Source organism: Callospermophilus lateralis, chromosome 12, assembly GCF_048772815.1.
Source record: "Callospermophilus lateralis isolate mCalLat2 chromosome 12, mCalLat2.hap1, whole genome shotgun sequence".
NCBI classification, from domain to species: Eukaryota; Metazoa; Chordata; class Mammalia; order Rodentia; family Sciuridae; genus Callospermophilus; species Callospermophilus lateralis.
Window position 1 is genome coordinate 84,545,457 of NC_135316.1, and position 25,658 is coordinate 84,571,114.

Sequence of the window (25,658 nt, forward strand, 5' to 3'; positions counted from 1 at the left end):
ACTACTACAGAAAGGCAGCGTCTAGTACTTTCACTTTTTAAGCATAAAAGACAACATACATGCATTTTCCTTATTCCTAATGCTTAGACACAATGCTTGCTGATCAGAAGTGAGGCAATAAATACACATAAGGGGAGAATGCTGAGAACTAACAAGCCTCGTTTCCCAGATGTTCCCAGTGGTGAAAGATTGAATCTATGAAACTAGTGGAATGGAGACAGGGGACACTGAGAATCCCATCAAGTCTGGTCACAGGCGCAACACTGTTTGTCTAATTGCTGGATTTTTGCCATTTGTTATCATCACATCTACTGTATGGAAAGCTTCTTTTTTGGTCATTTTACTAATCCTGGTACATAAGTGAACTTTGAAGTGGACTCACTTCAGGGAAAATAATGTATCAGATACCAAATGAAACAAATAATTTTCTTGGCCATTGACCTTCTTGTAAACAAATGAGCAAACTACAAACCGACTTAAATTTTAATTCAAACCTTTTGCAAAAGAATGTAATAAAACAATATATATAAGACTAAATTGTTTTGAATTACATATTTAGGACATAACATGCTTTAAAATTGGAACCATAGTATACTAAATACTTGAATATTGAAAAGTAAGGAAAATGACAAATTTTGGTAAAATATTAAGAATCACTGTTAAAGGCATGTGAGGTGCTGGCATTCTTTAGGAGCTACTAGAATTGATTTAAATTCATGCCACTGTCCAAATAAGCTAAGTCTTAATTATTGAAATTCAAAATCCTACCTCTGGTCTTCTTTCTAGAGCCTCTTTCATTAATGGATGAAGTTCTTCTACCAATTCTCTATGGAGGCAAAAGATTTCATTTGAAATTCATTGTTATTGATACAAAAATTGTCACTATATATGTCCATTCAATCCTAAATTCCTTGCTTTTTTTTCATTTTGCTTCTGATATAATAATTTTCTGACTGCTCCAAAATTCCCCATCATGTGGTGAACTGTAGGGTACTGGTCTATACTTTGTATTACTGGTCTTAATCCCAGTGCCATGCATGTAATTTTGGCTTAATATATACCTATTGACTTGGTTGTGATTTAATATTCTGGTGATCCTTTTGGCAAAAAATCTTATCTGAACAATTAAACAAGGAATATTTTTCGAGTGCTTACTAAATTTACTATGAGCTATGAAATTGAAAATAAATATAATTGAGTCTCTATACACAAGAAAATTTCAGGACAATTAGAGAAAAAGAGATGGGTGTAATTGTTCTGAGCTAACATTGGGATACATGCTCTGGAGACTATTTTCAGTTGATTTTAAATATGAAATCCTTGGATTTCAGAGCTAAATTTCTTTATTTGAGCTATATAATAAATAAAAATTATGACAGTACTAAACTAATGAGATTGTCATCAAAATTATTTTTCCTGTGTGGTAAAAATATGTTTGATCATTTTAACATACATTGTATATCGTACATATATACCCTTCACCTGTCCCCAGAAGCTCTAGTTTTTAGATTTATACTTGTCAACCTATATAGTTAGAAATAACTTTTGAATTAAAAATTTCAGAAACATCTTCTGAATTGCTATGTCAAAACACAAGATTATGAGTTCCAGCTTGTCACCAGACTAGTACTAACTTAGTCTATAATATATGGCATGGTTGAAAACTGCATAGTTTCTGGTAGGATATTCTATGCTGTTTGCCATCACCCTCTAAGGAAATCCAAGGACAGGAAGGCACAAACCCAGTGGCATTTTGCACTGAGAGACAGAAAATCTGGTTTCTAGTCCTAATTTTTCTAATACATATGCTAGGATTTCTTTATCAAAGAAATACGAATAAGGGCTAGGGTTGTAGCTCAGAGACAGAACACTTGCCTACCACGTGTGAGGCACTGGGTTCGATCCTTAGTACCACATAAAAATAAACAGATAAAACTAAGGCATTAAAAAAATACGAATCATATTAATAGTCTCCTCTACAGAACAGATTCTAGTTTCCAAATGTTACTTATGTGCATGGAGTGCCTATTTACATTTAATATATCGTCTCAGGAAATCTATGAGATGTATTCTATTACACCATTTTTTTAAATTAAAGAGATGCACTTTATTTCTATTTGTTATACCAACTTTACAGTTGAGGAGACTGAAGCTTAGGGACATTAAGTTTTCCAGATGCACATGGTGGTGGGGTTAAAAAATGTCACCTACCTCCATGAATAGTGAAAGGACAAAATATGTAAAAAAGATTTATGTTCTATGGGAAAGAACTTTAGATCATTTCATCGTTATTATTGTTATTATAATCTTTTTATAGTAAGTATGTTAAGATAAAGCTTAATTTTAGCTAATTAACTAAAACTAGTAAAATGCGGGTTCACTAGAACTCAAGAAATGAGAACCCCAAATTTTTATTATTTTTTAAGGATAAAAATCTGATTGTCAGTGAATAACTTAATGGGTCTTTTTCAGTTGTTTCTGAAACATCTCAATAATCTTTATTTTTCAAATAGAGTTTCTCCTAGATATTTGAAGTTTTCCCTTTTCCCTCTCCATGGAAAATTTTGATATATATTTTTTTGTCCATATTGGATTTCATTGCTTAGCTAATACCATCAGAAGCAGCCCAAAGGAACATTTTACAATGCCTTTTTCAAAATACTTTGATACTGCCTCATTGGAATTTTTATTTGATTGCCGATGCAAAATAAAGGAATCCAGAAAATCAGGTTTGCTGTAGCTCTTAAGGCAAGAGAAAGTACCTTACAGAAAAATCAGCCAGCCAAATTGAAAACACTCAATAGGGTTCTACCCATGCATCACCTTTAAGAGTCTATTGGATAAATGGCAGATGAACAGATACTGTTATTATTTGATATCATAGCCTCTGAGCAGTCTGGCAAACTGGGGATTGATGGGGAGTCATCTTCATTTATAGTTAATTAAAACAAAGCTTGCAAGTGAAATCAGATCTGAGAGGTAAAAATCAAAGCTGCAATAACTAAAAGTGAAATGTGAGGCAGTTGCAAGGAACACTCATTACGTGCACATCAACCAAAGAAGACAAAGGAAATCGCACGAAGCCTATGAATTCTCCAGGTGCACACCAATACATACACGCAAACTCAAGCTAAGAAAAGCAACTACAATAACATCAGCATGTATGCACGTAGAAAAAGTCATTAAGACTACTGTACCTGAAAACAAGGGAATTTGTTCTTCCAAATCCTAAAACTAAGGACTCTGTGATCTCAATGCTCTCTAGTCTCATCAAAGGCACCAACTGCTTTAACAGAACTCCCACCGATGGGGTGCCTATGGCCTGAAACAAGTTGATTAAAAGTGAAAAAGAGGTAACATGGTAACTGATGGTTCCTTTCATCACACGAGGATTCCATTATAACAGTTTCAAAGTACTGAGCCACATCCCAAGGCACTGCCATCATTACAGGAAAAAAAATGCACGAATTTAATACAGAACAAGGAAGGTAATTCCCAACTGGGACACAATATTCTAAAGACAATTTTTTTTTTTTATAACAGTCATCTTTTTTTAACCATATAAGTCTATAAAACTATTTGAACAACACCATTTAATCAAGGCATGGTTTAAAGGTGAAAAGTTGGTGAGGAGTGAGAGAAATATGGTATGTAGAAAACAAATATGACCTCAGGGCACTTAGAAATACAAGTCACTGAATGGTCTCAAGCAAGTTTCTCAACTTCTCTTTATCATCGGTTCCCTTCTTGCCAGAGAGGAGTAATAAATTATTCACATAAACGCTCAATGGAATTTAGAAATGTGTAGGATGAAAATCTGATCCCATAATACTCCAGATGGCAGGCACAGTGCAATTTGCACTGGGAACTCTAGACAAACAAGCTAAAAAAAAACCTTACAGAATAATTCTTCTGAAGCATGTCATGTCACCTTGTTATCGTAGCTCACTGTACCATCAGGCGTGGTCGCCATTATTTCTGGAGTGGAAGCTCGTAAATGTCCTGGGCTCATAATACTGGGTTTTGCGACTCCAAAACAGAGAATAAGGTAGTTTCTCCACAAGGTAACATAGTTGTCTCCACTGCCCGCAGTGCTGGTTTTCTTGGCATTAATTGGGCTGCTAGAAACAGGGAGTCAAAAACAAGAGAGAAACTAAGTCCTTGATTTTAAATATCACTTGTTAATGAAAGATCACAAGAAGTTTACTCAGCTAGACAGCCGTCTGTCAAGGATGTTGTTCGGGGAATATCTGCACAGAATGAGAAGCTGAGCGAATAGAACATTATGGCCCCTTTCATCATTTAGAGTCTAAGATTCTATACATAGATAATCATACTGATTACTAAGGGAAAAAAATCGCTCTAGAGAAAGACTTCTTATCTGTTGTTACTCAATGTTAAGAATCCTGGGTAGGAAACTTAGAAATTAGAAAGGATCATACTATTCCATTTTCTTATATAAAATAAAAATTTAAGAGAGCAAATGGTAAAATAAGCAAAACATAGGAAAACACACAGCTGCCTTACTTGGGGTCCACCAGAGGCATCACTGACTGGAGCCGAGTGAAGGCATAAGGCCAGGCATAGCTGAGGGCTGTGGGGCAGTGCTTGGGCAAATTCTCCTGCCGGAGGAAGCTGAAAAGGCAGAGGACCCAGGGGTCTTTGACGGACTGTGCAAATATCCAGACGTGGGAAGGGCTCTTCACATCATAATGGCTATTGACCAGGACTGCATTCCATTCCACCAACCACTGCAGATCCACGTTGTGGGTCAGCGGTAACGTTGCCTGCAGGCACAGAGGTAGGCAGTCAAAGTTGAACTGAAATGACCCCTCCTCACCAGGATGAGTGGACCTTCTTCCATAGCACAGATCTGTCATTTTAAAATCTCAAAAGTTATTTATCTCTGAGATTCATAAATGTGTTTTTATCCCTGCATCAGTGTGTGTGTGTGTGTGTGTGTGTGTGTGTGTTAGCTGTGATCTTCTTTATATTTACTCAGACTGAAACACCTTCCCTTTGATTTAGAGAGATGGTTTAGCATAGTCCCTTTTATGAAGGGCATTTTACTGATGATTTTTGAGATAAGTAGTTACTCTCGCCCTATGATAGCAAGCAAAAATAATGTTTCAAAACATCTGGAAGGTTATCTATATTATATAATATATTACATGATATTATACAGACTAGATGTGTAATATAGCTATACATATATAATATATACAATATAAAATATATATCTTAAAAGAATGAAATAAAAGAACTGATATATACATATATCAGTAATATATAATATCTATAAAAACTGATAATAAGTGATATAATACACATATATGTAATAAATATCAGTTCTTATATTTCATTCTCTTTTAAGTGCAGATACCAATGTTTTGGGGACACCAATTTTCAAACGATCTAGCTGTTACATCAGGAGAAGATACTGCCTCCATGTCTGTTGGGCATCATCTCAGGATAAGGGATAATGGATGCAGAAACACCTGGCATGAAACGGGCACTGCTTCCCATTCCTCCCCCCCCCCTTCTGTGCATCTTTCTAAGTGCAGAATTGTTGACCTCAAGATTTTGATTCTAATAAACAGAACAAAATCACAAGAACAAAATATGAAGGCATCCACAGGAAAGTAAGATATGCATATAAAAGAATTAAAGTTGACAGTTCTGTTCCATGCTAAAAGAATTGGAACTTCTAAAAATCAGCAGACAACTTCTATACTGTGGTGGAGGTCCGCAGTACCTGGCTAACAGTTTAATAATTATTATGATGTCCAGAAGCAAGAACAGGACTACTAAAAACAGGGCTCTGCGTTCAATCTCAGTTAGAAAAAGCTAAGAAAAGCTAACAAATGTCTTCAGAGTTTGTATTCATTTATAACTTCTGACAAGTATCTGTATCAGACGTCAGCAATGTGGATCCTGCTAGCTGTCCCAGATTGCCCTGCCTCTCGTAGCTATTTAGTTGAAATGAATCCAGGTTCTCTTACTGTACTTTTATTTTTAAAAAGTCAGATAACTAAAATGAGTTTTAGTTTCCATTCTACTTGCTCAGGAAATCTGAAAGCTGCCAATATGTTTTTTAAAAGGAAGAATGTATTTGTGTAGCAGATAAAGTTCTGCTAGATTCAGAGTCTAACCAGGCAAGCCTGGACTCTAACTAACATTTCAGTTTTGTTGTTGTTCTCTGGTGCTGGGGCTTGAACCCAGAGCCTCACTTATGCTAAGCATGTGTTCTACTGATGACTTCATCCCCAACCTCCCCACCCCATGATGTTTTTATTTTTATTTTTTTTTTTATTAATTTTTATTGTTGGTTGTTCAAAACATTACATAGTTCTTGATATATTGTATTTCACACTTTGATTCAAGTGGGATATGAACTCCCATTTTTACCCCGTATACAGATTGCAGAATCACATCAGTCCCATGATGTTTTTGAGTTTCAAAAACTGAGGATCAAATGAGATAATAAATGTGAAAGCACCTTGCAAACCGTAAAGCACTACACACATAGAAGTTACCATATTAAAAATTAAGTACAATATGAATTAAATAAATATTAAGTATGTATATTGTGTTAAATATAAAGAGTGAGACACATTGATTTTCTGTAAGAAGCTTGAACAATTCTTTTTGAAATTGTAATTTGAAAAATATCTATTTTCCTAAGGCTTAACTTTTGCTTAAAATTTATCTGAATGTCTTCTAAGCTATCATTTGAAAAGCTAATCTTATTTTTCTAAGTAACTTTGCATTTTTTTACTAATCTAACTAAATCCCCAAATCCAGCCACATGATTTTTCTTTGACACTCTCTTTCAGGTAGGTCCAGAGCTTAGATGTAAGCACTACTAGCAATCAGAATCAAACGAGTACTTACTGAATCCGAAACTGCTACATGAATAAAACTTTCGAGAATGGAAGAACTTAGCTGATCCATGACATCAATCATTGGCCTGTCATCATCCTGTACAAAGAGGAGGTGATTATTCTCCATGGGAAAATGAATCCTTCCCATGCACCCACTGCCTCCATCTAGTGCATGAAGCACAACAGCTTGCAAGATACCGATAAGGGGTTTGTCACAGAGGAGCGAGAGCCAAGACAGTGAAAGGTAAGGCAAAAACCCAGAGGTTCTGAGCTCTCTCTTTCGAGTTTCAGGGCAAGATAATTTAGAACTCCAATTCACATTGTTCTCAAAAGACATTTCCCTGAATTTCACAGACTCATACATGCACACAAGAACCCCCAAACCAGTGTAGTACATTAGTCATTGAAGTGTTCACTTGTTGTTCCTTTCAAGGAATGGAAACCCTACAAGAACAGGCTTTTTCAGACCAAAAAAGCAGCAATTATTTTTAAGTTGCTATCTCGCCAAAATAATTGATAAACTGTTGACAGTGACTGAATTCTAGTCAAAAAGAAACTTCACTGGAGAATAACTACAGACTTTCTGTGATATGTATGTGGCATGCAGCTATTTATGAAAATAAATGAATTTAAAAAATAAGAGAAGGTATCTTATTGAAAATTCTTTGATATGAAGAATATATGTACATATCCATCATACATGGATAGGCATATGTTTGCTGCTCTTTACTACAGAGAAACTTCAAAACATAAAATGATTTATTGAGAAGTCTTATATGCAAGCCTTGGAATGTATGTATTCCGTGATAAATGAGAATGGTTTTAAAGAAGTTGTGGCTGGTCAAAGAAAAAAAACATTTGAGAAACATCCTTGACACAGTCTGGTTGAGTAGCCATTAAGAATAGGGAACTTTGGAGATAGTATACAAATATCTGGCTTTGAATTCTGACTCTAATATCCTACTTGTTGATCTGGGATTAGTCCTTTAACCTCTCTAAACCTCAGTCTCAGTATCTGTAATATTAGGATAAACAAAATAAATTCTTATTGTGAGATAAAATGGATAACGTGTGCAAAGCACTTGGCACAGTGCCTGACTTTGTACATGGCAATTACTATCACTGTTATCTATCATAATTAGAAACTTAATGGAGGTTCACCAAATACAGCACGCCTTGGAGGTCCATTTACCAGATGCCAGCAATGTGGCCCTGAAATAACCAAAAAGCTATCTGAAGAAATGTGAACAGAAAGAACTGTGATGAGCTTGAAAATATTTTACAAAAACTGTGACCACAGTGAGGATCATGAAATCGAGATTAGTGATTTAAGACCAGAAAATTGAAAGTGGCATTTTTGGTAAAGAAGTATGTGACATAAAAGCTGGTCTTTCTTCAACCTGTGCTGGAGGTCACGAGCTGTAACATCTCATGGAAGGTGGACTGCCCTTGACCCGGGTGGGAGGTTGGCTGGAGTTGATCATACTTAAAATTAGCTTCCTTCTCCATCTGAGCAGGATGCGTTTCTTATGGAGCCATTTTCTTAACATCATTGAGATTAAACAACTTTCAGTTAGCCAGACTGTTTGGTACCTCTCATTTTATATGGAATACATTATTTTTATAGAGATTATTCTCCAATATAAATATGATATCTTAATCATAAAATTCATAAAAATCATAAAATCATAAAGTTCCTTACTTGGGAAAGCAACATCCTTAGTGACCAGGAGTGGTCTTCTTTATTGCTATCAGGATATATGACTTAACTTCAGAAGATAGAGGACACTATTGCTCATTATAATCCCAATGATGCATTGAAAACTGTCAACATCACAGGTGACACGAGAGTACACAAAACAGTAATGTGTTATTTGTAATTTTTATCTAAATTTCAAAAGAGTTGAAAGAAAGAAATTGGAGAATTTGGAAGAGTAATCCATACCTCTGGCTGACCCAGGGCATGAAACAGAGCTCGGATTTCCTTCAGGATTAACACAGACAGTTTGCGTGTGGCCACCTGGAAACTGCAGAGTAAAACTAGAGCAAAGCCTTCCACGGCGTGGAGGACACTGCAGTGAGGGCCTCGCTCCGACTGGATTCTGTGGCTGGCACCATTGGGAATGAGCTGTCATGAAGTAAGAGCAACATTGTGTATTCAGCAAGAGACCAATGCAAGCAGGAAAAAATATTCTTTTGGCACATTTGACCTTGTAACAGTATACTAAATGACAATGACTTTGAATCAGACACTTCTATGGATTTGTTATTCTTCGTGAAATATCCTAGATCCCTTTTTACTTTTCAGATCAACCGTTGCTTTGGAATATTATCAACCATCTGGTATGTCTGATGAGAAATAACTTTTCAAAACCTGTTAATAATAACAAAAACAAAACAGCTTCTCTCCATAGCATTTGGGTTTGTGCAATATCTATATGCATGATCAAAATGGCCTAAGTCACTTTCATCTAAATTCTCTATAGACTTTTACATACTACTAAATTGAATTTCTAAACATTTTACATTCTATTTACACTTGCTTCCTTGTTTGTCTGTTAGATTCTCATTGAGGTTTGGCACATTTACGCGATAAGTTCTGAAAGTTCCCAAACTTCAAACAAGTGAACCTAAAGCAGAAACAAGCCAGATGATATGGCAGATTCCACCTCATTTCCCTTTCCCAAGCACATACAACCCCCTTTTTTCTACCTGTCATCTTCCGGCATGTGTAGCAGACACGGAAGGAAGAGGGACCTGAACACCATCTTTGAGGTCAGCCTATCCCCAGAGGGGTTCATCCTGCTGTTCCCTGGATGCTGATGTGCTGTCCTGAGCCTCCACAGTCCTCAGACCCTCAGCGATGCTCCTCCCAGCCAGACCTCTCTCCATCTGCCCAATGCCAATGCCAGCTTTCTGCCTGGCAACAAGGACCCTGGCTCTCCTTTGGACAATCTTCCTTCTCAATCTACTCTCCAAAATGTTTTGCCATTCATGACTGAGGCATGAAATATCAAGAAGCCACAAGACTACATTTTCTTCTCTGTGGATACTGGCAGAACAACTCATATGTTGCAGAGTAAAACAACAAAAACAAACAACCCCCCCCCCAAAAAAAAACCAACCAAAAATCAGCGGACAGCTAAAACTTTTATATATCTATTTCTGTACCCATATCAATATCCATGTCTAGCTCAACTCCCTGTCCTATAGCCATTTGCTCTTACAAACAGATCTGTAATCAAAATTCTCTGGTAAAACCAATTTCCACAGTGTCAACCAGTCTGACCTGACATACTATGTCATGCCTGAGTTTCTCTCTCGCAGTGTGTGCCGGCCCAGAACTAAGGGTGGCTCCAGAGGAAGTTCCCTACACTAGTAGCTGGAAGGACGAACTCCAGAAGCTGCCACTCACTCACATGTGTAGTAGAATAAAAAACAAGCTGGTGGGGAGAGGGGGAAGTCACCTCTGAGTTTCTGATTTTGTTGCCCTGTTCATAGGCTCTTCCTTGGGTCTGTATGACCAGCTTCCACTGGGTGAGCAGCTGCAGCAGCAACTTCAGGGACGAGTCGAGCAGCGTGTGGTGCATGTCGTTGACCTCCCGGAGCAGGAAGTTGGTAAAGCCAAACAGCACGTCTTCTCTCCAGTCTGAGAAGTCAACGAGTAAGCCCTGAAGAGAATTCTGTGCAATATGTCGCAGTTCGTCATCCATATGGATAGAGAGCCTGTGAAATGAATCAAAGACAAGGAGGTCACTAAGAGCTAAGAAGGAACATATTTATCTCTGCTTCTGCTTGTGTCTGAAAAAACAAGCCTTCTTCATTTTTTGCTTGGTAAATGGTTTCAATGAATACTTCAAAAAACAAAGACTTCTTAGATTTACAGAAGAGTTGCAAAGGTAATAGTTTGCATGTAGCCTTCACCAGCTTAACCACTGAGCCACATCCCCAGACCTTTTTATTTTGAGACAGGGTCTTGCTAAGTTGCTTAGAGCCTTGCTAAGTTGTTGAGGCTGGCTTTGAACTTGCAATCCTCTTGCCTCAGCCTCTGAGCTGTTGGGATTATAGGCATGTACTACCATGCCTGGCTCCCCCCTTTCTTTTTCAGAATGCAATCTGAGATACCATATAGCATTTTGCTGTATATGAACACTTTTTAATACATTACTGACTACAGAATAAATTGGTATCAAATCCCATTCTTAATAGCAAGACACATTGGGAGCTGGAAGAGCAAAGGATACATTCAGAAGTTTAATTGGAGTTATGCTAATGATCCTCTATCAATTTTCTTTTCCAGGGAATTGGGAAATGTCTGGAGATGATGATGATGATGATGATTTTTGAGACAGGATCTTGCTACGCTGCCCAGTCTAGCCTTAAACTTGCCATTCTCTTGCCTTAGCCCCCCAAATCTGGGAATACATGCTAGAAACATTCTTCTTTGTATAGTTTGGGGTGTACTCCTGTTATCTGTCTGGTGGGTAGAAGCTAGGGATGCTACAAAACATCCTATGATACACAAGACATTTCCTGATGACAAAGAATTACCAGGTCCAAAATATTGGTAGTGCCAAGATTGAGAAACTCTTAGTCAACTAAAGAATTTCAATGTATTCCTGTTTTAACAGAAATATAATGATATTAAGTCTGGACAGATACCAAAATGTTTGAGAGATTCTTTCATTCATTTACTTAGGAATACTTGGGAGCCTCCTAAGATTCAGATATTTTATACTTACTGGGTGTGGCACTTAGGATATTGGGTTCCATCTGGCCATTAGGTGGGGAACCTGCACAAGAAGGGTGACAGGCAATGGTGGGAAGGGAGCGAGACAGCACCTTGAAGGGTCTGTGGGCCACCTAGGGAGGAACACTGCAGGGAAGGGGTAAGAGTGTCCTGTGTCAGAATGCCTGCAGAGCTACCTGACCTATGACCTCAGGTTAGGAACTTAATCTAAGGCTCGAATTCTTCTTTTGTAAAATGGAAATACTCACTGTACTGCACCTCATAAACCTGTTTGGGAGATGATCCATGTATAGTGTTTACCACTACAATGAGGACATAGTAAGCACTCAACAGTTAGCTATTTTTAAAAGAAGAAAATAAACAGTATACTGTACATTTTACAGAGGGAAAATGTAATTGAATCACATGATTCAATTCACATTTGAAAAAAAAAAATAAGGGTGGTTTGGAGAAGGAACCAGACCAAGTTTGAGAGCAGGTCATCACAACTCAAAGTCAGTGAGTCATAGGGCTCGACCCAGGCAGAGGAGTGGGAAGAAAGGGGGAGACGGAGATCAGAGACACTGAGACCCAACTTCCAGGACTCAGGCTTGGAGGTGTTCAGGGTCAGAGAACATGTCTAAATCCATGGTTGCCCCCATGAACAGGGGAGATACGATCCCCCCAAAAAATAAGAACTTGTGGCCCCAGGGTGGTGAAGGAAATCGCTCAGTAATGTATCAGGGGAAAGAGCCAGGATTCCAATCCAGGACTTCTAATCAATAATCCATATTTTTTTTTCCACAGAACAAGTCTAGAACAAGCTGCCCCAATTATACATTATTAAAAGAAGACAGTATTTCAAAAGCTTAATAAGCTAAGCAAACTCCTTTCTTAAAACACCAATTGGTACAAATTTTACAATACAAAGCAGGTGAAAGTCTCTCTAGGTTACAGATTTACACTGAAGAGGGAATATATTTGCTGTCTTGAAAGCCCAGAAAGTTCTACAAAGTTGCCGAGAAGGAAGTTCTAGGCTAATTCTTCAGGAAAATCTTTTGCAATTAAATCTATAGTTCTTATGTGATTATAGTTGCTGAAAGAAAACAGGCCTTTACCATGGGCTTCCAATTAAGGATCATGTAAGGCAGGGGTTTTCAAACTTTCTATTTCCACCAGCAGCAGAACCATTATTTTTCAACAAAGTTTTATGTAGAGCTCTGTGATGGTTAATTTTGTGTGTCAACTTGCCCGGGCCACAGTGCCCAAATAGCTGGCCAAACCCTGGGTGTCTCTGTGAGGGTGTTTTGGATGGGATTAATATGAAAATCAGTTGATTGGGGAAAACAGATTGCTCTCCATTCTGTGCCTGGGCCTGATCTGATCAGTTAAAGGCCTGAACAGAATAAAAGACTGGCTTCCTTTGAGCAAGACAGAATTCTCCAGCAGGCTGCCTTTACACTTCAGCTGACTATTTCCTGGTTCTACGGCAGGCAGTTCTCAGATACAGACTGTCAGCTTGGCTCTCCTGGGTCTCCAGCCCGCTGGCCCACCCTTCAGACTTCTGATTGCCAGCCCCCATGGTTGTGTTAGCCAATTACTTATAACAAATCCCTTTTCCCCAATATACATATCCTATTATTTGTTTCTCTGGAGAATCTAATATAAACTCCATATATAATACAGAAAATCTGAGTTGCTCTAGTAAAGCTGGGGTAGAAGCCCTGAAGCCCATTCATTTGGGAAGGAAATATCTGCTTCGCTTCCAAGTAACTCTAAATGATCTTTGCAGTCTGTAACTGTTTTTTTGGGGGGTACTGGAGGTTGAACTCAGGGGCATTCAGTCATTGAGCCACATCCCAGCTCTATTTTGTATTTTATTTAGAGACAGGATCTCACTGAGTTGCTTAGTGCCTTGCTATTGCTGAGGCTGACTTTGAACTCAAGATCCTCCTTTCTCAGCCTCCCAAACTGCTGGAATTATAGGCATGCACCACTAGGCCCCGCGAGCAGTCCATGATTGGAAATCACTGGTTTTCAAAACTGTACTTGAAGTCATCTTCTCATCTTACATTTATTATTTCAATTTATTACATTTATTCCTCTCTATGGTTCCAATGTCTTAGGAAATAAGCTTTCACAGATAAAAACCCACCATGTTTAGGACAAGCAATAGCATAACCAGGAACTGGAGTTTACTGAATGAATGGTAACAGATGGTAATGATATGGATCATTGCTGTGGGTTGAATTGTGTCCCCCACAAAAATCATGTGTTGAAGTGCTGATCCTCAGTACCTTAAAATGTGACTATGATCTGCAGTAATAGGATTACCACAGATATGGTTAGCCAAATTAGATGAGGCCACATGGGAGGAGAGTCCCTAATCCAATACGACTGGCATCTTTATAAAAGGAGGACACTTGGTGACAGACAGGTGCACTGGGATGACATCACAGGAAGACAAAGACAGTGCTTGGTGAGCGGCTTCTATACACCAAGGAAAGTCAAACACTGCAGATGGCCAGAAGCCTGGGACGCAGCCAGGGGACAAGTTCTGACACTCCACTGAAGGCAGAAAGCCCTGGATCTTGGGCTTGTAGCTTCCAGAAACGTGAAACAACAGATTTCTGTCATGTAAGCCCCTTTTTCTGGCTCTTTATTTAAGTAGCCAGAAAAAACTAACACTAGGAAAGCACCAAGAATAAAAACCATGTTGTGGTCTTCCTAGAAGAAGAAGCCCATAAATAAGGACTAATGCTTTCAGCTTTGCAAATGAGATCAATTCTCTTCTCTATCTTTGCTCTCATGAATGAGTTGCAATCTGGAATCTGTTTAAATTCCAAGCCCACGGCTCAGGATCATTTGAAGGACTCTTTGGGAGCCTCAGGCTGTGGAATCTGTACTGTTCAAGGTGGCCATGTCTCTTGGAACGATGGTGTTTACATGCTCCATCAGTGAAAGGGCCCAAAGATACTCCTAGAGGAAGGGGCTTTGGGGATAGAAGGCCCAACTTATGGCAAAAGCAGAATGTTTATAGAAGACAAAGTCTTCCCTGCCATGGAACCGAGACTGATGGGGAACTACCCCATCAGAACAAGTCACTCTGGCAGCAAATGAGGAACATAGGGTGGTAAAGATTTATGTAAAACACAAAATAGGAAAAAATAGCTAACTAAAAAGGAAGAGATGACTCGGGATTAAATGAGAAAGACATCCAGCCATTCTGAGTCCCTGAGCTCTGCAGGAAAGCAGCAGGAGACTGGCCTCCATTACTGCAAATCCTTTGAGGTCTCCTTGTCTAGCAGGGTCAGGGAGAGGTGAGGGAACTCTGTCAACTCCCAGCTAGGATGTCCCATAGGGAAACTGGACCACTAAAGCAGAGGAGTTCAGACTACAAACTAAGAGTACAACTGTAATTAAGAAAAACATACCCCATCCCCTGCCTGCCAAATAAAGCCCTGTCCTCTAAGGAAGTTTAGTGGCAGTACCTGGAAAAGAGAACAGAGAGACTTTAAGAGAAGCAACACGTGGAGAAGTCGACTATGGGGGAGGAGATGGCTCTCAAACAAGATTCCTAAGAAACTGAGGTGGTTCCCAGGAGCCTCAGAGTCTCAGGTGCATGGATACACATGAATAAAATCACTGACGGGGCTTGAAATGTCTCCACAGGGACACAGCAGTAAAATATATCCAGAGAAACCAATATTACAACACTAACTGCAGCTGTCCCTCCAAGCGGTTGGCATCAGGAGCTGTGACCATGGTTACGACTGCTCAGATCAGAGAGCAAATATGCAGGCACATGTCGCACAGACCCTGTGTGCCACCGCTCACGGTTCCAGGGACCTTCTGCCGTGATCCAGAGTAAGCAAGTGGCATGATCCCAAGGGCCATGCTGCTCACACAAGGTTGCTGCTGAATTAAGTAGGACACGTTCTAAAATGAGGAGAACGAGAACTTGGACAAAGCAGCCTTCTGGGTGGGCCATATGGGATAAATACTTTTAAGGCAAACCACCTGCACAAAGGTAGGCTTCCCACTCCCGGTAGCTTTCAGTAATGTGGCCGTTCACTTGTTTTGCCAATGAGAGGGGAGGGGGGGCGCGTGGATTTCAAACTCACAAACCATGTCCTGAAGAAAAGATCATTAGGAGAAGCTTCCTCCTGTGAACTAGGCAAGACAAAAACAAGGTCATTAGGAGGAAGCTGCTGCCCAATAATGTCACCGAGTCCCCAGGGGCAGCAGAGGAAGAAAGGGTTTCAAGGTGAGGCCCAGGAGATAAGGGTTTCCAGAAGGAGGGCTTGCTAATAAATGCACTGTCAGTCACTGTACCAGCTCATTAGGTGGTGGCCTCAGGGGTCTTTAAAGAATGGACGTACAGCTATTTGCAGAGCATTAAACTGTGTCTTGATGAAAACGAAGAAATAGTGAATTTGGGGAGCAATCTATACTATTGGAAGTACTTCCCTGTCAGATACACCAAACAAACTAACTGCTCTCCACAACACATACATACAAGAAGCGTGAACGCAAGACAGCGGCTAGTGTATTTCAGGTGCCACAGAAGACTGTGGAATTGTGTATGTATGACCTCAGACATTTCCACAAATTATAAGGAAACACTGCGTAAGTGGCGCTTACTATTTGGTATAAAACCAATAACATTTGGTTGCAGGAAAGTTCTGTGAATTTGGGCAAACTGTTTTGCTCCTCTGAAGTTCAACTTCCTTGTCTAAAATCAGGGATGAATATATATCCAGCTTAGATAACATAATGTATAGGAACAGCATTGTACAACATGGTATATATATCATTCAAATGCGAAGATACTTAAAATCAACTAATTTTGGGAGGAGCTTATTTTGTACTAGGTCCTATTCTAAGTGATTTGTATGCATTATTTAATTCACAAAACACTATGATCATATTAACAAGGACAAATTTTTGAAAAAGGAGGGTAAATTTTGAAGAGCAAACCCTTAGATGCACGGGAGGAAGTGACAGAGGGGAGGAGCCTTGGACTGTTGGGGGAAAAAAAATCTTCCTGTGCTCAAAGAATGAAGCAGGACACATTGGGCAAGGGAGCAAGAGATCTCCCGATCACTGGGGAGAGAAGAAGGCCCCCCTTTCTATGTGGAGAATCTTGGGGGACCCAGAGAGCTCAGCAGGGAAGGCTCTGCTAAGGGCCAGAAGGCAGTACCCCAGGGGTCTCCCATGAGGCTCATAAGGCCGACACATCTCCAGGGCGCCCACAGGGAAAGATGCCTCACACCCAGCTTGAGCAATAGCTATAAAGTCAGGAACTTAGCAACTGGAGGCGGTGGCCTGCCTGCTTCATTCCATACATGGCTGTCACTGTCACTGTCACGTTAAACACGCCACTGTAGGTCCCAGGCTTGAGGGTCTGGTATTCAGCCGCTACCGAAAATGCTGGCATCAGGCCTGGGGGCAGCCACGTGGGACGTGTCCTTCAAACTCCTTACAGGGGGCTGAGCTGGGAGGGAGAGCAGTCTGAGGGGGTATTAGTCTTGTTTTGCTAATTACGGGCAAAACCAGAATTTCAAGTAAAACTGTACCATGGATGTGAGTGTGAAGTGTGTAAAGTCAAAGGTCTGAGGAGACCATGTTTAAGTCAACTTAGCCCAAGTGTGACTACTCGGTGGGTATCACGTAGAGGGTGGCTGCAGGCTTCTTGGGGGACACTTCAAACCCAGATTTACTGTCAGGGAGTGACTTCGCTTCTGTCCTCGGCCCCTCATGAGGACAGAGCCTCGTTTTCTCATAGAGGTCTCACAGGTTAATGGGCCCAGCATGTGGGTCACACACTTGGGGAACTCCCCCAGGAGAACAGCCTCTTTTCTTGTGAAATTTATGGAAAAGGGCTCTTCATGGACTTCTGATATGGTGTATTCTTTTTCTTGAACTTTCAAGAATATTTGTTCTTTTCCCTCATTAAAAAAATAAAATGAAAAAAAAAAAAAAAAAAAAACAAACACAGCACCCAGGGCCTTGGGCTCCGTAAGAATGTACATAATAATAAACAGGACATGCTATAAATAGCACTGACATTCCAGCCGTGCCTAACAGAACTCTCTTCCCACACGCCTGGCACCACAGTCTGGTCTGCAGATTCCAGCGTCCCTGGATTAAGCTACCAAGGTGATCCCAGAGGTAAGAGCCTCCTAGACAGATTTACCACAAAACAGCATGACCCTAGTGCCAACTGTCATCTACATGCCCTGGGTTTCCAGGGCCTTAGTGTTCATACCAACAATTAGATCTTCACTGAGCAAACCAAACTTTCCTTCCACTTCAGGGAACTGGTCTTTTCCTACCAGATACCAGAGTGCAGAGGCCTCTCGTCAGCCCTCACCACTGTCCCCAAGACGGGCAGTATCCCTCCAGTCTTACCAAGGAAAACAGGGTGAGGGGCTAAACAATTCAGAGGTCACACAGATAGTAAAATGCAAGCAGGGTGCCAAGTTCAGGCTTCCTGCTGGACTGCTTCCTTCCGCTGCTTCCTCTGTGTCCCTTGGAGAGGTGAAGTTTGGAGCTGGTTCATCTGATCCCGGGGCAGCCCCAGCTCCGCAGTGTTCCACGGGGCCATGGAGAGAGCTCTCAGGGGCCTTGTGGCCACTTTCGCTGTTCACTCGGCAACCCCTCCTCTGTGGGAACAAGTCTCCTGTGGGAGTGCTGTCTCTACTGTGGGCTGTGACAAACTCACAGGTGGGTCCCTTGGGTCTCCAGGTTATTCTGGCACTTGTCCTCACAGTTTTAATTTGTTCTCCGTTTTCCTGCCAAATCACTGTGTTTACTATACTTTGGAAATCCACCCTTTGGTCCTCTGGGGTAACCAAGAACTGGAAACCCCTCTTCCATCCGGGGTTAGTTTTTCCTCTCTCCTCTGCCTGCCCCCTTTCCCATGATTGTGCTTTTTGCTCACATTCCCATTGCAAGGCTTCGTCGGGAAAGGCCTAAGGTGCAACTGTTTAAAACCTTATGTCATTAAAGTGTGTCCTAAGCATGGAATGGAAAAGAGAGGGATCCTGGGCTCCAGGTTGCTGGTGATAGCAAAACAAACAAACAAAAACAATGGAAGAACAGGTGATGACAGGCGACAAACACCAGCTGGGAGGGTAGAGCCTTGGTTACTGAGCACCAAGGCTCAAGGCTGTGATTTTGAAGGTTATGGGTCTTCAGGAAGGTTCTGCTGTTGGTGCTGGGAAGAGGAAAGGAAGGACAGGAGGCTAAAAAGCCATTCCACGAGAGCCAGATGTGAGCGAGAGAGGCTGGGCTGGCTATCCCTGGGAGAGGACCATGACCACAGGAATTGAGACACAAGGCTCCACGGGATGCTCAGAGCCTCGGGAGGTGTAGTCACATGACGGTGGCAATTTGGGTTATTAATTTGAATACTGATGGGAAGGATATTGGCAGAAGGTTCTAACCTTGGCTAGGCACGGGGCATCTCTCTGGGTCAGCGTTAATATTTGTTATCCTTCCCTAAGCTCTCCTTTATTCCACCGTTATCAGATTAACCAGCCTAAAATGACATTTTAAAGTCTTTCATTCCTCTGTTTAAAACTTCATCTGTCTAAATACCAGTACTAATACTTGAGACTCAATGGAAATCTAACCTCCCCAAACTGATATTTCTTTTTATCTTTGGGTTGCCCCCAACTCTTTTTAATTTCTAAGCCAATGATGACTTTATTCTCATTTCTTACACTCCATGAATCTAATGATTTTGTCTTCTACCCTGCTTTTAGGTTATACGTCACTTCTGATTTTTAAATGTAAGGTATACATAATGTCAGCTAGAGCTGCAGACCAATAGGAAATAACTAAGCTTACTGAACCATGATAATTTCACTCACAGCAAATAAATTTCAGGTTCTACTTGGACTGTGCATTCTTATGGAGGCTGGGGAGGGTAGTAAAAGTGATTTTCGGTAGCTTTCTGAAGTACTAACAGTAGTTTAGGATCCCCAATACCTTCCTATTTTGGTCCCTGGTGGGGAGGGGTCAGACCTGAATGGACTCTTTTCCAGCCAGACTCACTTCCTTCACCTTCCTGAATCCTACTTCCTTTCCAAAGCCAGTTCAAATTTCATCATCCCCCAGAGTCACCTGTCAAATTCCTCAGTACACAGTAACCGGGCTACTCACTGACCAGGTGTCCATTTTTTGTGCTGTTAATTTATAAACTCCCAGGCCCTGGGTTATTGCTTACCTTATGCGTTCATGTATTCATTCTAAATTGAATTTTAAAGCCCTTGAATATGGGAATAATAATAATTTAAGCAACATTTCTTTACTCATTCCTGCCCATACATAGAAATAATACCCTAATCAATAAACTTCTGTTGAGTCTAAATATGGACTTCTTTTCTTTTAGGAACCCTGACAAAGGAGTAAGATCAGTTTTGGTCAAATGATGTCTCACCTACCTGGCCAACAAGTCAATAAGTTCAAGTTTTGACATCCCATCAGGAAGCAGTCGAGGAATAGCAGCAACACAGGTCCTGAAAAGATCGATTTTGGGCTTTCTTTCACCCCTAGCGTTTGAAGACAAAATTTAAATATAGGTCAAAAGGTTGTGAAAAATTCTTAAAAACATTTGTTAAGTATGTGAATGAAGACTGGAACTTAATCCATGCCTCTGTATCACAGGCTTGTGTTGGCTCCAGTATTCTGTTTATTCCCTTTACAGTTTGACCATTTCTAATAAAATTTTTAAAATATAAATGTAACACAGAATTACATATCTCTGCAAATGCTGATTATCAAGAGCATTTTATTTTATTTTATTTTATTTTTTTTACTTTTCATTTATTTTATTTTAATTTTTTTTATTAGTTGCGCATGACAATACAATGATCTTGACATATCATACCTTTGAATCAAATGGGGTATAATTTCTCATTTTTCCAAGTGTACAGGTTACAGAATCACATTGGTTATACAGACACGTATATACATACAGCAATACTAGTGTCTATTTTATTCTGCTGCCCTTCCTATCAAGAGCATTTTATCATAGGCTTGCTATTTAATTGGGATCCATTTGGTCCCTGTGGCCTGCATTTAAAACACTAGAATCACAGAAATGCTTAACTGTGTCAGCACGAAGAAATATATCATAGTCGTTCCTCCATTTAACATTCATAAATGGGATTTTAATATATGCATAATGGCCGCTTTTACAAGTGTGACATCTGGAAGCTTCTTTCCCTGATGTGCCATGCTTCTCTAGACCACCTAGCCCCATTTAAAAAAAAAAAAATTGTTTCCAAACTAAGTCTTTCACGACAACAGGTAAAATCCTATATATACATTTCTGACTTCTTATAGTAATCTCTGTAGAATAGAGACCTCTCTTTTTAGTTACTCTCATGAAGATATTAGTGTTTAAGGGTTATAATGTCTTCTGTGTTGTTAGCACACAGAAAGCAAAAATGTATACCGTCAGCACCCAATACCTATGGGATCCACCCCCATGGATTCAACCAACCATGGATTGAAAATATTTAAGGAAAAATGTGCCTGTATTGAACATATACAGCCTCTCCCACCCCTGTCATTATTCCTTGTTACAACTATTTCCATAGTATTTGCATAGTTTTAAGTGTTATAAGTAACCTACAGAAGGCTTAATATGGGGGGAAATGCATAGGTTATGTTATATGCAAATATTATGCCATTTTATACAAGGGACTTAATGAATGCCTATCTCTGAAAATGCATATATTTCCAGGATTTTGGATATACCAAACAATTGGGAAACAATTGGGAAATCCTGAAAAAAATTCCCTGTAGATTCAGAGGAATAACTGAATTTTGTAATATGTTATTTCAAGTTTTAGATATTTTAATAGGTAACTATTTGATTCTTAACCACTTAATTGATAACTTTTATAAGAAATTAAACTATTCATCAGATATTTCAAATAACCTAAGTGAGAATACGTAACAGCATATCCATATTCTGATGATTTAGTCTTCTGAGAATAAATATAAAATTGGTTACAAAGTTAAAGCAGTAATAGGACACCGACACAATAATGAAAATGCAAAGTGACACAGAAGTAATCACTTCTGGGAACAGTAATGGTGGCCAGAATAGAAGAGCAACAAGTGTTTGCAAGGAGGATTCCCAAATCTGATCATCATCTAATAGCAATCCTGAGCTGTGACCTTACTTTTTAGAATGCTTTTGTAGGTGAAGGATAAATACAAAACTGTTCATATGAAAAGCAAGATATATACTCTGACTTCTAAAATATTCTGCTTTTGTAGAAGATCATAAGATATTTTTTTCCTCACTTTTTCCTTGGACCTCTGGCATCAGATAAATGAAGGTTTCAGAGAGGAAGCTGGTGCACTGTGGTTTCTAATCAGCCGAAGGAGAGAGATGTCTTTGGATGACACCCACAATAGCTGTGAGTGGTCTCAACAGTTTAAACAGTTTTTCTAGCTTGCTCACCAGATGTTGTAAACAGCTGGGATTATATTCATATCTGCTGGAAAAGAGATGACCCCGCCTGGCCTGAAGTGTAAGGCGAACCCTGCCAGACTTCCAAGCTGATAAATCCAGCCTAGATTAGGAATTAATTGGTGCATGATTTCCTCTTACTATTGCAGTCTTTGCTGTCTCTGGGGTTTTTATGGGAAGCCATGTGAACTCCCAAAAATAACACAATTAAGAATATTTACTAACAGATGTTAAAATTACTATTTTTTAACATTTGTTATTTTCTTTCTTACTTTTATTAGCCACAAAAGAAATGAAGAATGGTGATTGAGTAACACAAAATACTCAATGTTCAAGTTCAAACCTTAATCCAGGGCCTGGGAACATGGTGGACAACCTCAAATACCAGTTCAGATGACTGTTCCCATTAGTACTCTGTGGTCTCCACCCTCTTCCCCTAAATGCTTATATGATTCCCTAACATTTCTCCTTGTTCTTTTTAAGAAATGAAGCAATGAGTGATTTTCCACTCTGGGATCTACTTTAAAGTCTAACATGAAAACTATTCTTAGTCTTATTTGGGGGAATCTTAAAATGGATGAATAGGAAAAAGAAGAATCTAGACAAAAATGTGAGGCATTAGTTAAAACTTAAGTAGAATATTTGTATTTATATTTAAGCTTATACATGTTTGAATATATTGTTTTGGTCTTGAATCTACTTCTGATGTTTCCTGAATATTACTATGATTTTCCTTTAAAGCTCTTTAATTCTTTAATATTTTAAATAGGAAACAACCATATGAAAGAAATTTTAAAAGTATTTCTTATGTTTTCTACAGGATAAATAAAAAATATCTTTAAAGTATTCAAGGAATATGGAATAATGAGGTTAAAGGCTTATGGATAATCTGTTAACTTATGAGGCAAGAACTAAAAAGCTAAAGAAGTATTTTTAATGTTATCAGTCTTGTTCAATCTCAATTCTGTTATTATTTTGATTGAAAAATCTATAGTGATATGGCCTCCATGTGGTTTAATCAAATGTTTGGCAAGCTATAGGGTAATATGCATTGTATAATTCTGTTTTTACCAAAAAAAAAAAAAAATGAAAGAAAGAAAGAAAAAAGTACAGATGTTCCCCAGTTTAGTAATTTTTGACTTTACCACAGTGTGAAAGTGTAGAAACTACTTGGAACTTTGAATTTGGATCTTTTCCAGGGTTAGTGACAAGTGATTCTCTCTTGCAATGCTGGGCAGCTCCCAGCTAGCTCTGAGATCATAAGGGGAACAACTGATACTCTCCAGGGCACAGTGCTGCTGAGACAGGATTCGGGTAGGGTAGGGGTAGTACATGCATGTTCAACGTATAACATTTTCAACTTAAAATAAGCTCATTGGGATATGACCCCACCATAAGTTGAAGCTCATTGGTATTTCCATATAGTACATTTAAGCAGGGAGAGTTCTGGAAGGAATCACATGAAGCTAAGGGATGGTCACAGATTTGATTTCAAGTGGGATGCCTAGGAGGAGGCTTTTCATTTTAGATGCTACTAAATATATATTTAAAATAATTCTGTACTTCAACTGTTTTAATCATGAGCATTTACTATCAATGTGATAAAATTCATACAATATGAACTTCTCTATATAGGTAACAATTTCAGATTAATTCTGATATTTGAGGCTGGTTATGCTGGGAAATAGAGGAAATCTTCCTAGTTATGTTTTTAGGAATTTATGCCACAGCTGCCAAATAAAATCTAATTCACACTTCAATGACAAAGTCTCAAATTTAAAAAAAAATGTAGAATTAGAACCAAATCTTAATTCTTATTGAAATTAGTGAAAAATAGCAAATATGAGTTGTACAGGTTTCCTCCGCCGAGCTCAATCACAAACGCAGCTTTTGATTTGGGCAGAGAACATTTGAGTTCTACATTTAGTACTATAAATGCTTTCTTAAAATCTATGGCACAGTTTCACTGAAACTATTAAGCAGGAATTTCCATTGGAAACAAATTAATTTGAGATTTATAAAGTGGGATATGTATAAATTGGGATGTCATTGAATCACAGGTGATATGGTAGAGCTTGGGAACAAAAGATCACCTTTTTTTTCTTTTTTTAACAAAAGGTCACTTCTGAAAAATGCGGACCAATAAATGGTTCAGGTGTCTCATATTCTAACTTGCTGGCTTAATGGTACTCAAAATATAACCCAAATAGAGCAACTGCAGGTTTGACTTCATTTTATGATCAGTTGAATATCAGAAAAAAGATTTGGGGGTGGGACTGGGAATTGAACACTAGGCCTTCTGTATGCTGGGCAATGCCAAAGTATTTGTATTTATTTAATTATTTAAACTACCCTTGGCACTTCTTACATCTCTGATTCAAGGAAGTGAGAATTAAAAAAAGAAAGAAAGAAACAAAGAAAAGAAAAAAAGAAAGAAAGAATATCTACCTCTATCTTTTGCTTCATTAATTGCTCTTTTTTTTTTTTCCTTTTTCTCTTCTGTAATGATGGGGATGGATCCCAGGGCTTCCGGCATACTAGGCAAGTGCTCTACCACTGAGCTACATACCAGCACTTTTTACAGTTTTGTTTTGAAATAGGGTCTCCCTAAGTTGCCTAGGTTGGCCTTGAACTTGTGATCCTCTGTGTCAGCCTCCCGAGTCACTAGGATCACTGGTGTGCTCCACCACGCCTGGTTGATCAATTCCTCATGGACAACAGCCTCACTGTACTCACGTGATCATGTCTTCGGGTTCTTTGTTTAACATCTGGACATTGGTTAGCATCATACACCGTCCTACTTCTTTATCCAGGTGCCTTAAAATGTTGTCCACAGCTTTTCGTACTTGAGAGTAATACAAGGACATACCTGAAAAACATGTAATATAGTTACAACCTTGACTAAAACTATCAAAGAACAGCTTTAGTTCATCTTCTATAACATTTTTTTTTTTTTTTTTTTTTACTGAAGACCCCATAAGACCCTATAAGCTCTCTTTGAGCAGAGAGTTTGGGTCTGATTCAATTTCCCTCTGCGTGGCTCTTGACATAATGCCCTACACTTAGCAGGTGCTCACCAAATAATCATTTACATTAAATTAATAATAACTGTAGGTGGTAGGAAAGACGGTGAAATGAGATGGACATTATTCCCTAAGTATATATATGAAGACATGAATGGTGTGATTCTACTTTGTGTACAACCAGAGATATGAAAAATTGTGCTCTATATGTGTACTATGAATTGTAATGCATTCTGCTGTCATAAATAACAAATTAGAAATAATAATAACTATAATACTTCAATAGGAAGTATTTTCCAGCAGAGTTAAACAAACAAGGAAATACACATTTTGATTTTTTTTTTTAAACCAAGGATGGAACCCAGGGCACTTAACCACTGAGCCACATCCTCACCCTACACCCACCCCTTTTAAAAAAAAATTCTTTTAAATTTTGAGACAAGGTCGTGCTAAGTTGCTAAGGCCCTTGCTAAGCTGCTTAGGTTCTCACTAAGTTGCTGATGCTGACTTTGTATTCGCAATCT

At 39.1% G+C, this 25,658-nt stretch overlaps 1 protein-coding gene across 15 annotated transcripts in view; it reads right to left on the bottom strand.

Annotated features, from left to right (window-relative positions):
- The window catches only part of Fry (FRY microtubule binding protein), a 409,821-nt gene that overhangs the window by 101,045 nt on the left and 283,118 nt on the right, over positions 1–25,658 (bottom strand). For all 15 annotated transcript variants that reach the window (XM_076872110.1, XM_076872112.1, XM_076872111.1 and 12 more), the window contains 9 exons: positions 24,848–24,980; positions 20,067–20,174; positions 10,352–10,610; positions 8,830–9,012; positions 6,895–6,981; positions 4,528–4,787; positions 3,932–4,121; positions 3,198–3,322; positions 769–826 (listed from right to left, as the gene is read on the bottom strand). In XM_076872110.1, coding sequence (XP_076728225.1) covers positions 769–826; positions 3,198–3,322; positions 3,932–4,121; positions 4,528–4,787; positions 6,895–6,981; positions 8,830–9,012; positions 10,352–10,610; positions 20,067–20,174; positions 24,848–24,980 — 1,403 coding nt within the window. The remainder of the gene's footprint in view (positions 1–768; positions 827–3,197; positions 3,323–3,931; positions 4,122–4,527; positions 4,788–6,894; positions 6,982–8,829; positions 9,013–10,351; positions 10,611–20,066; positions 20,175–24,847; positions 24,981–25,658) is intronic.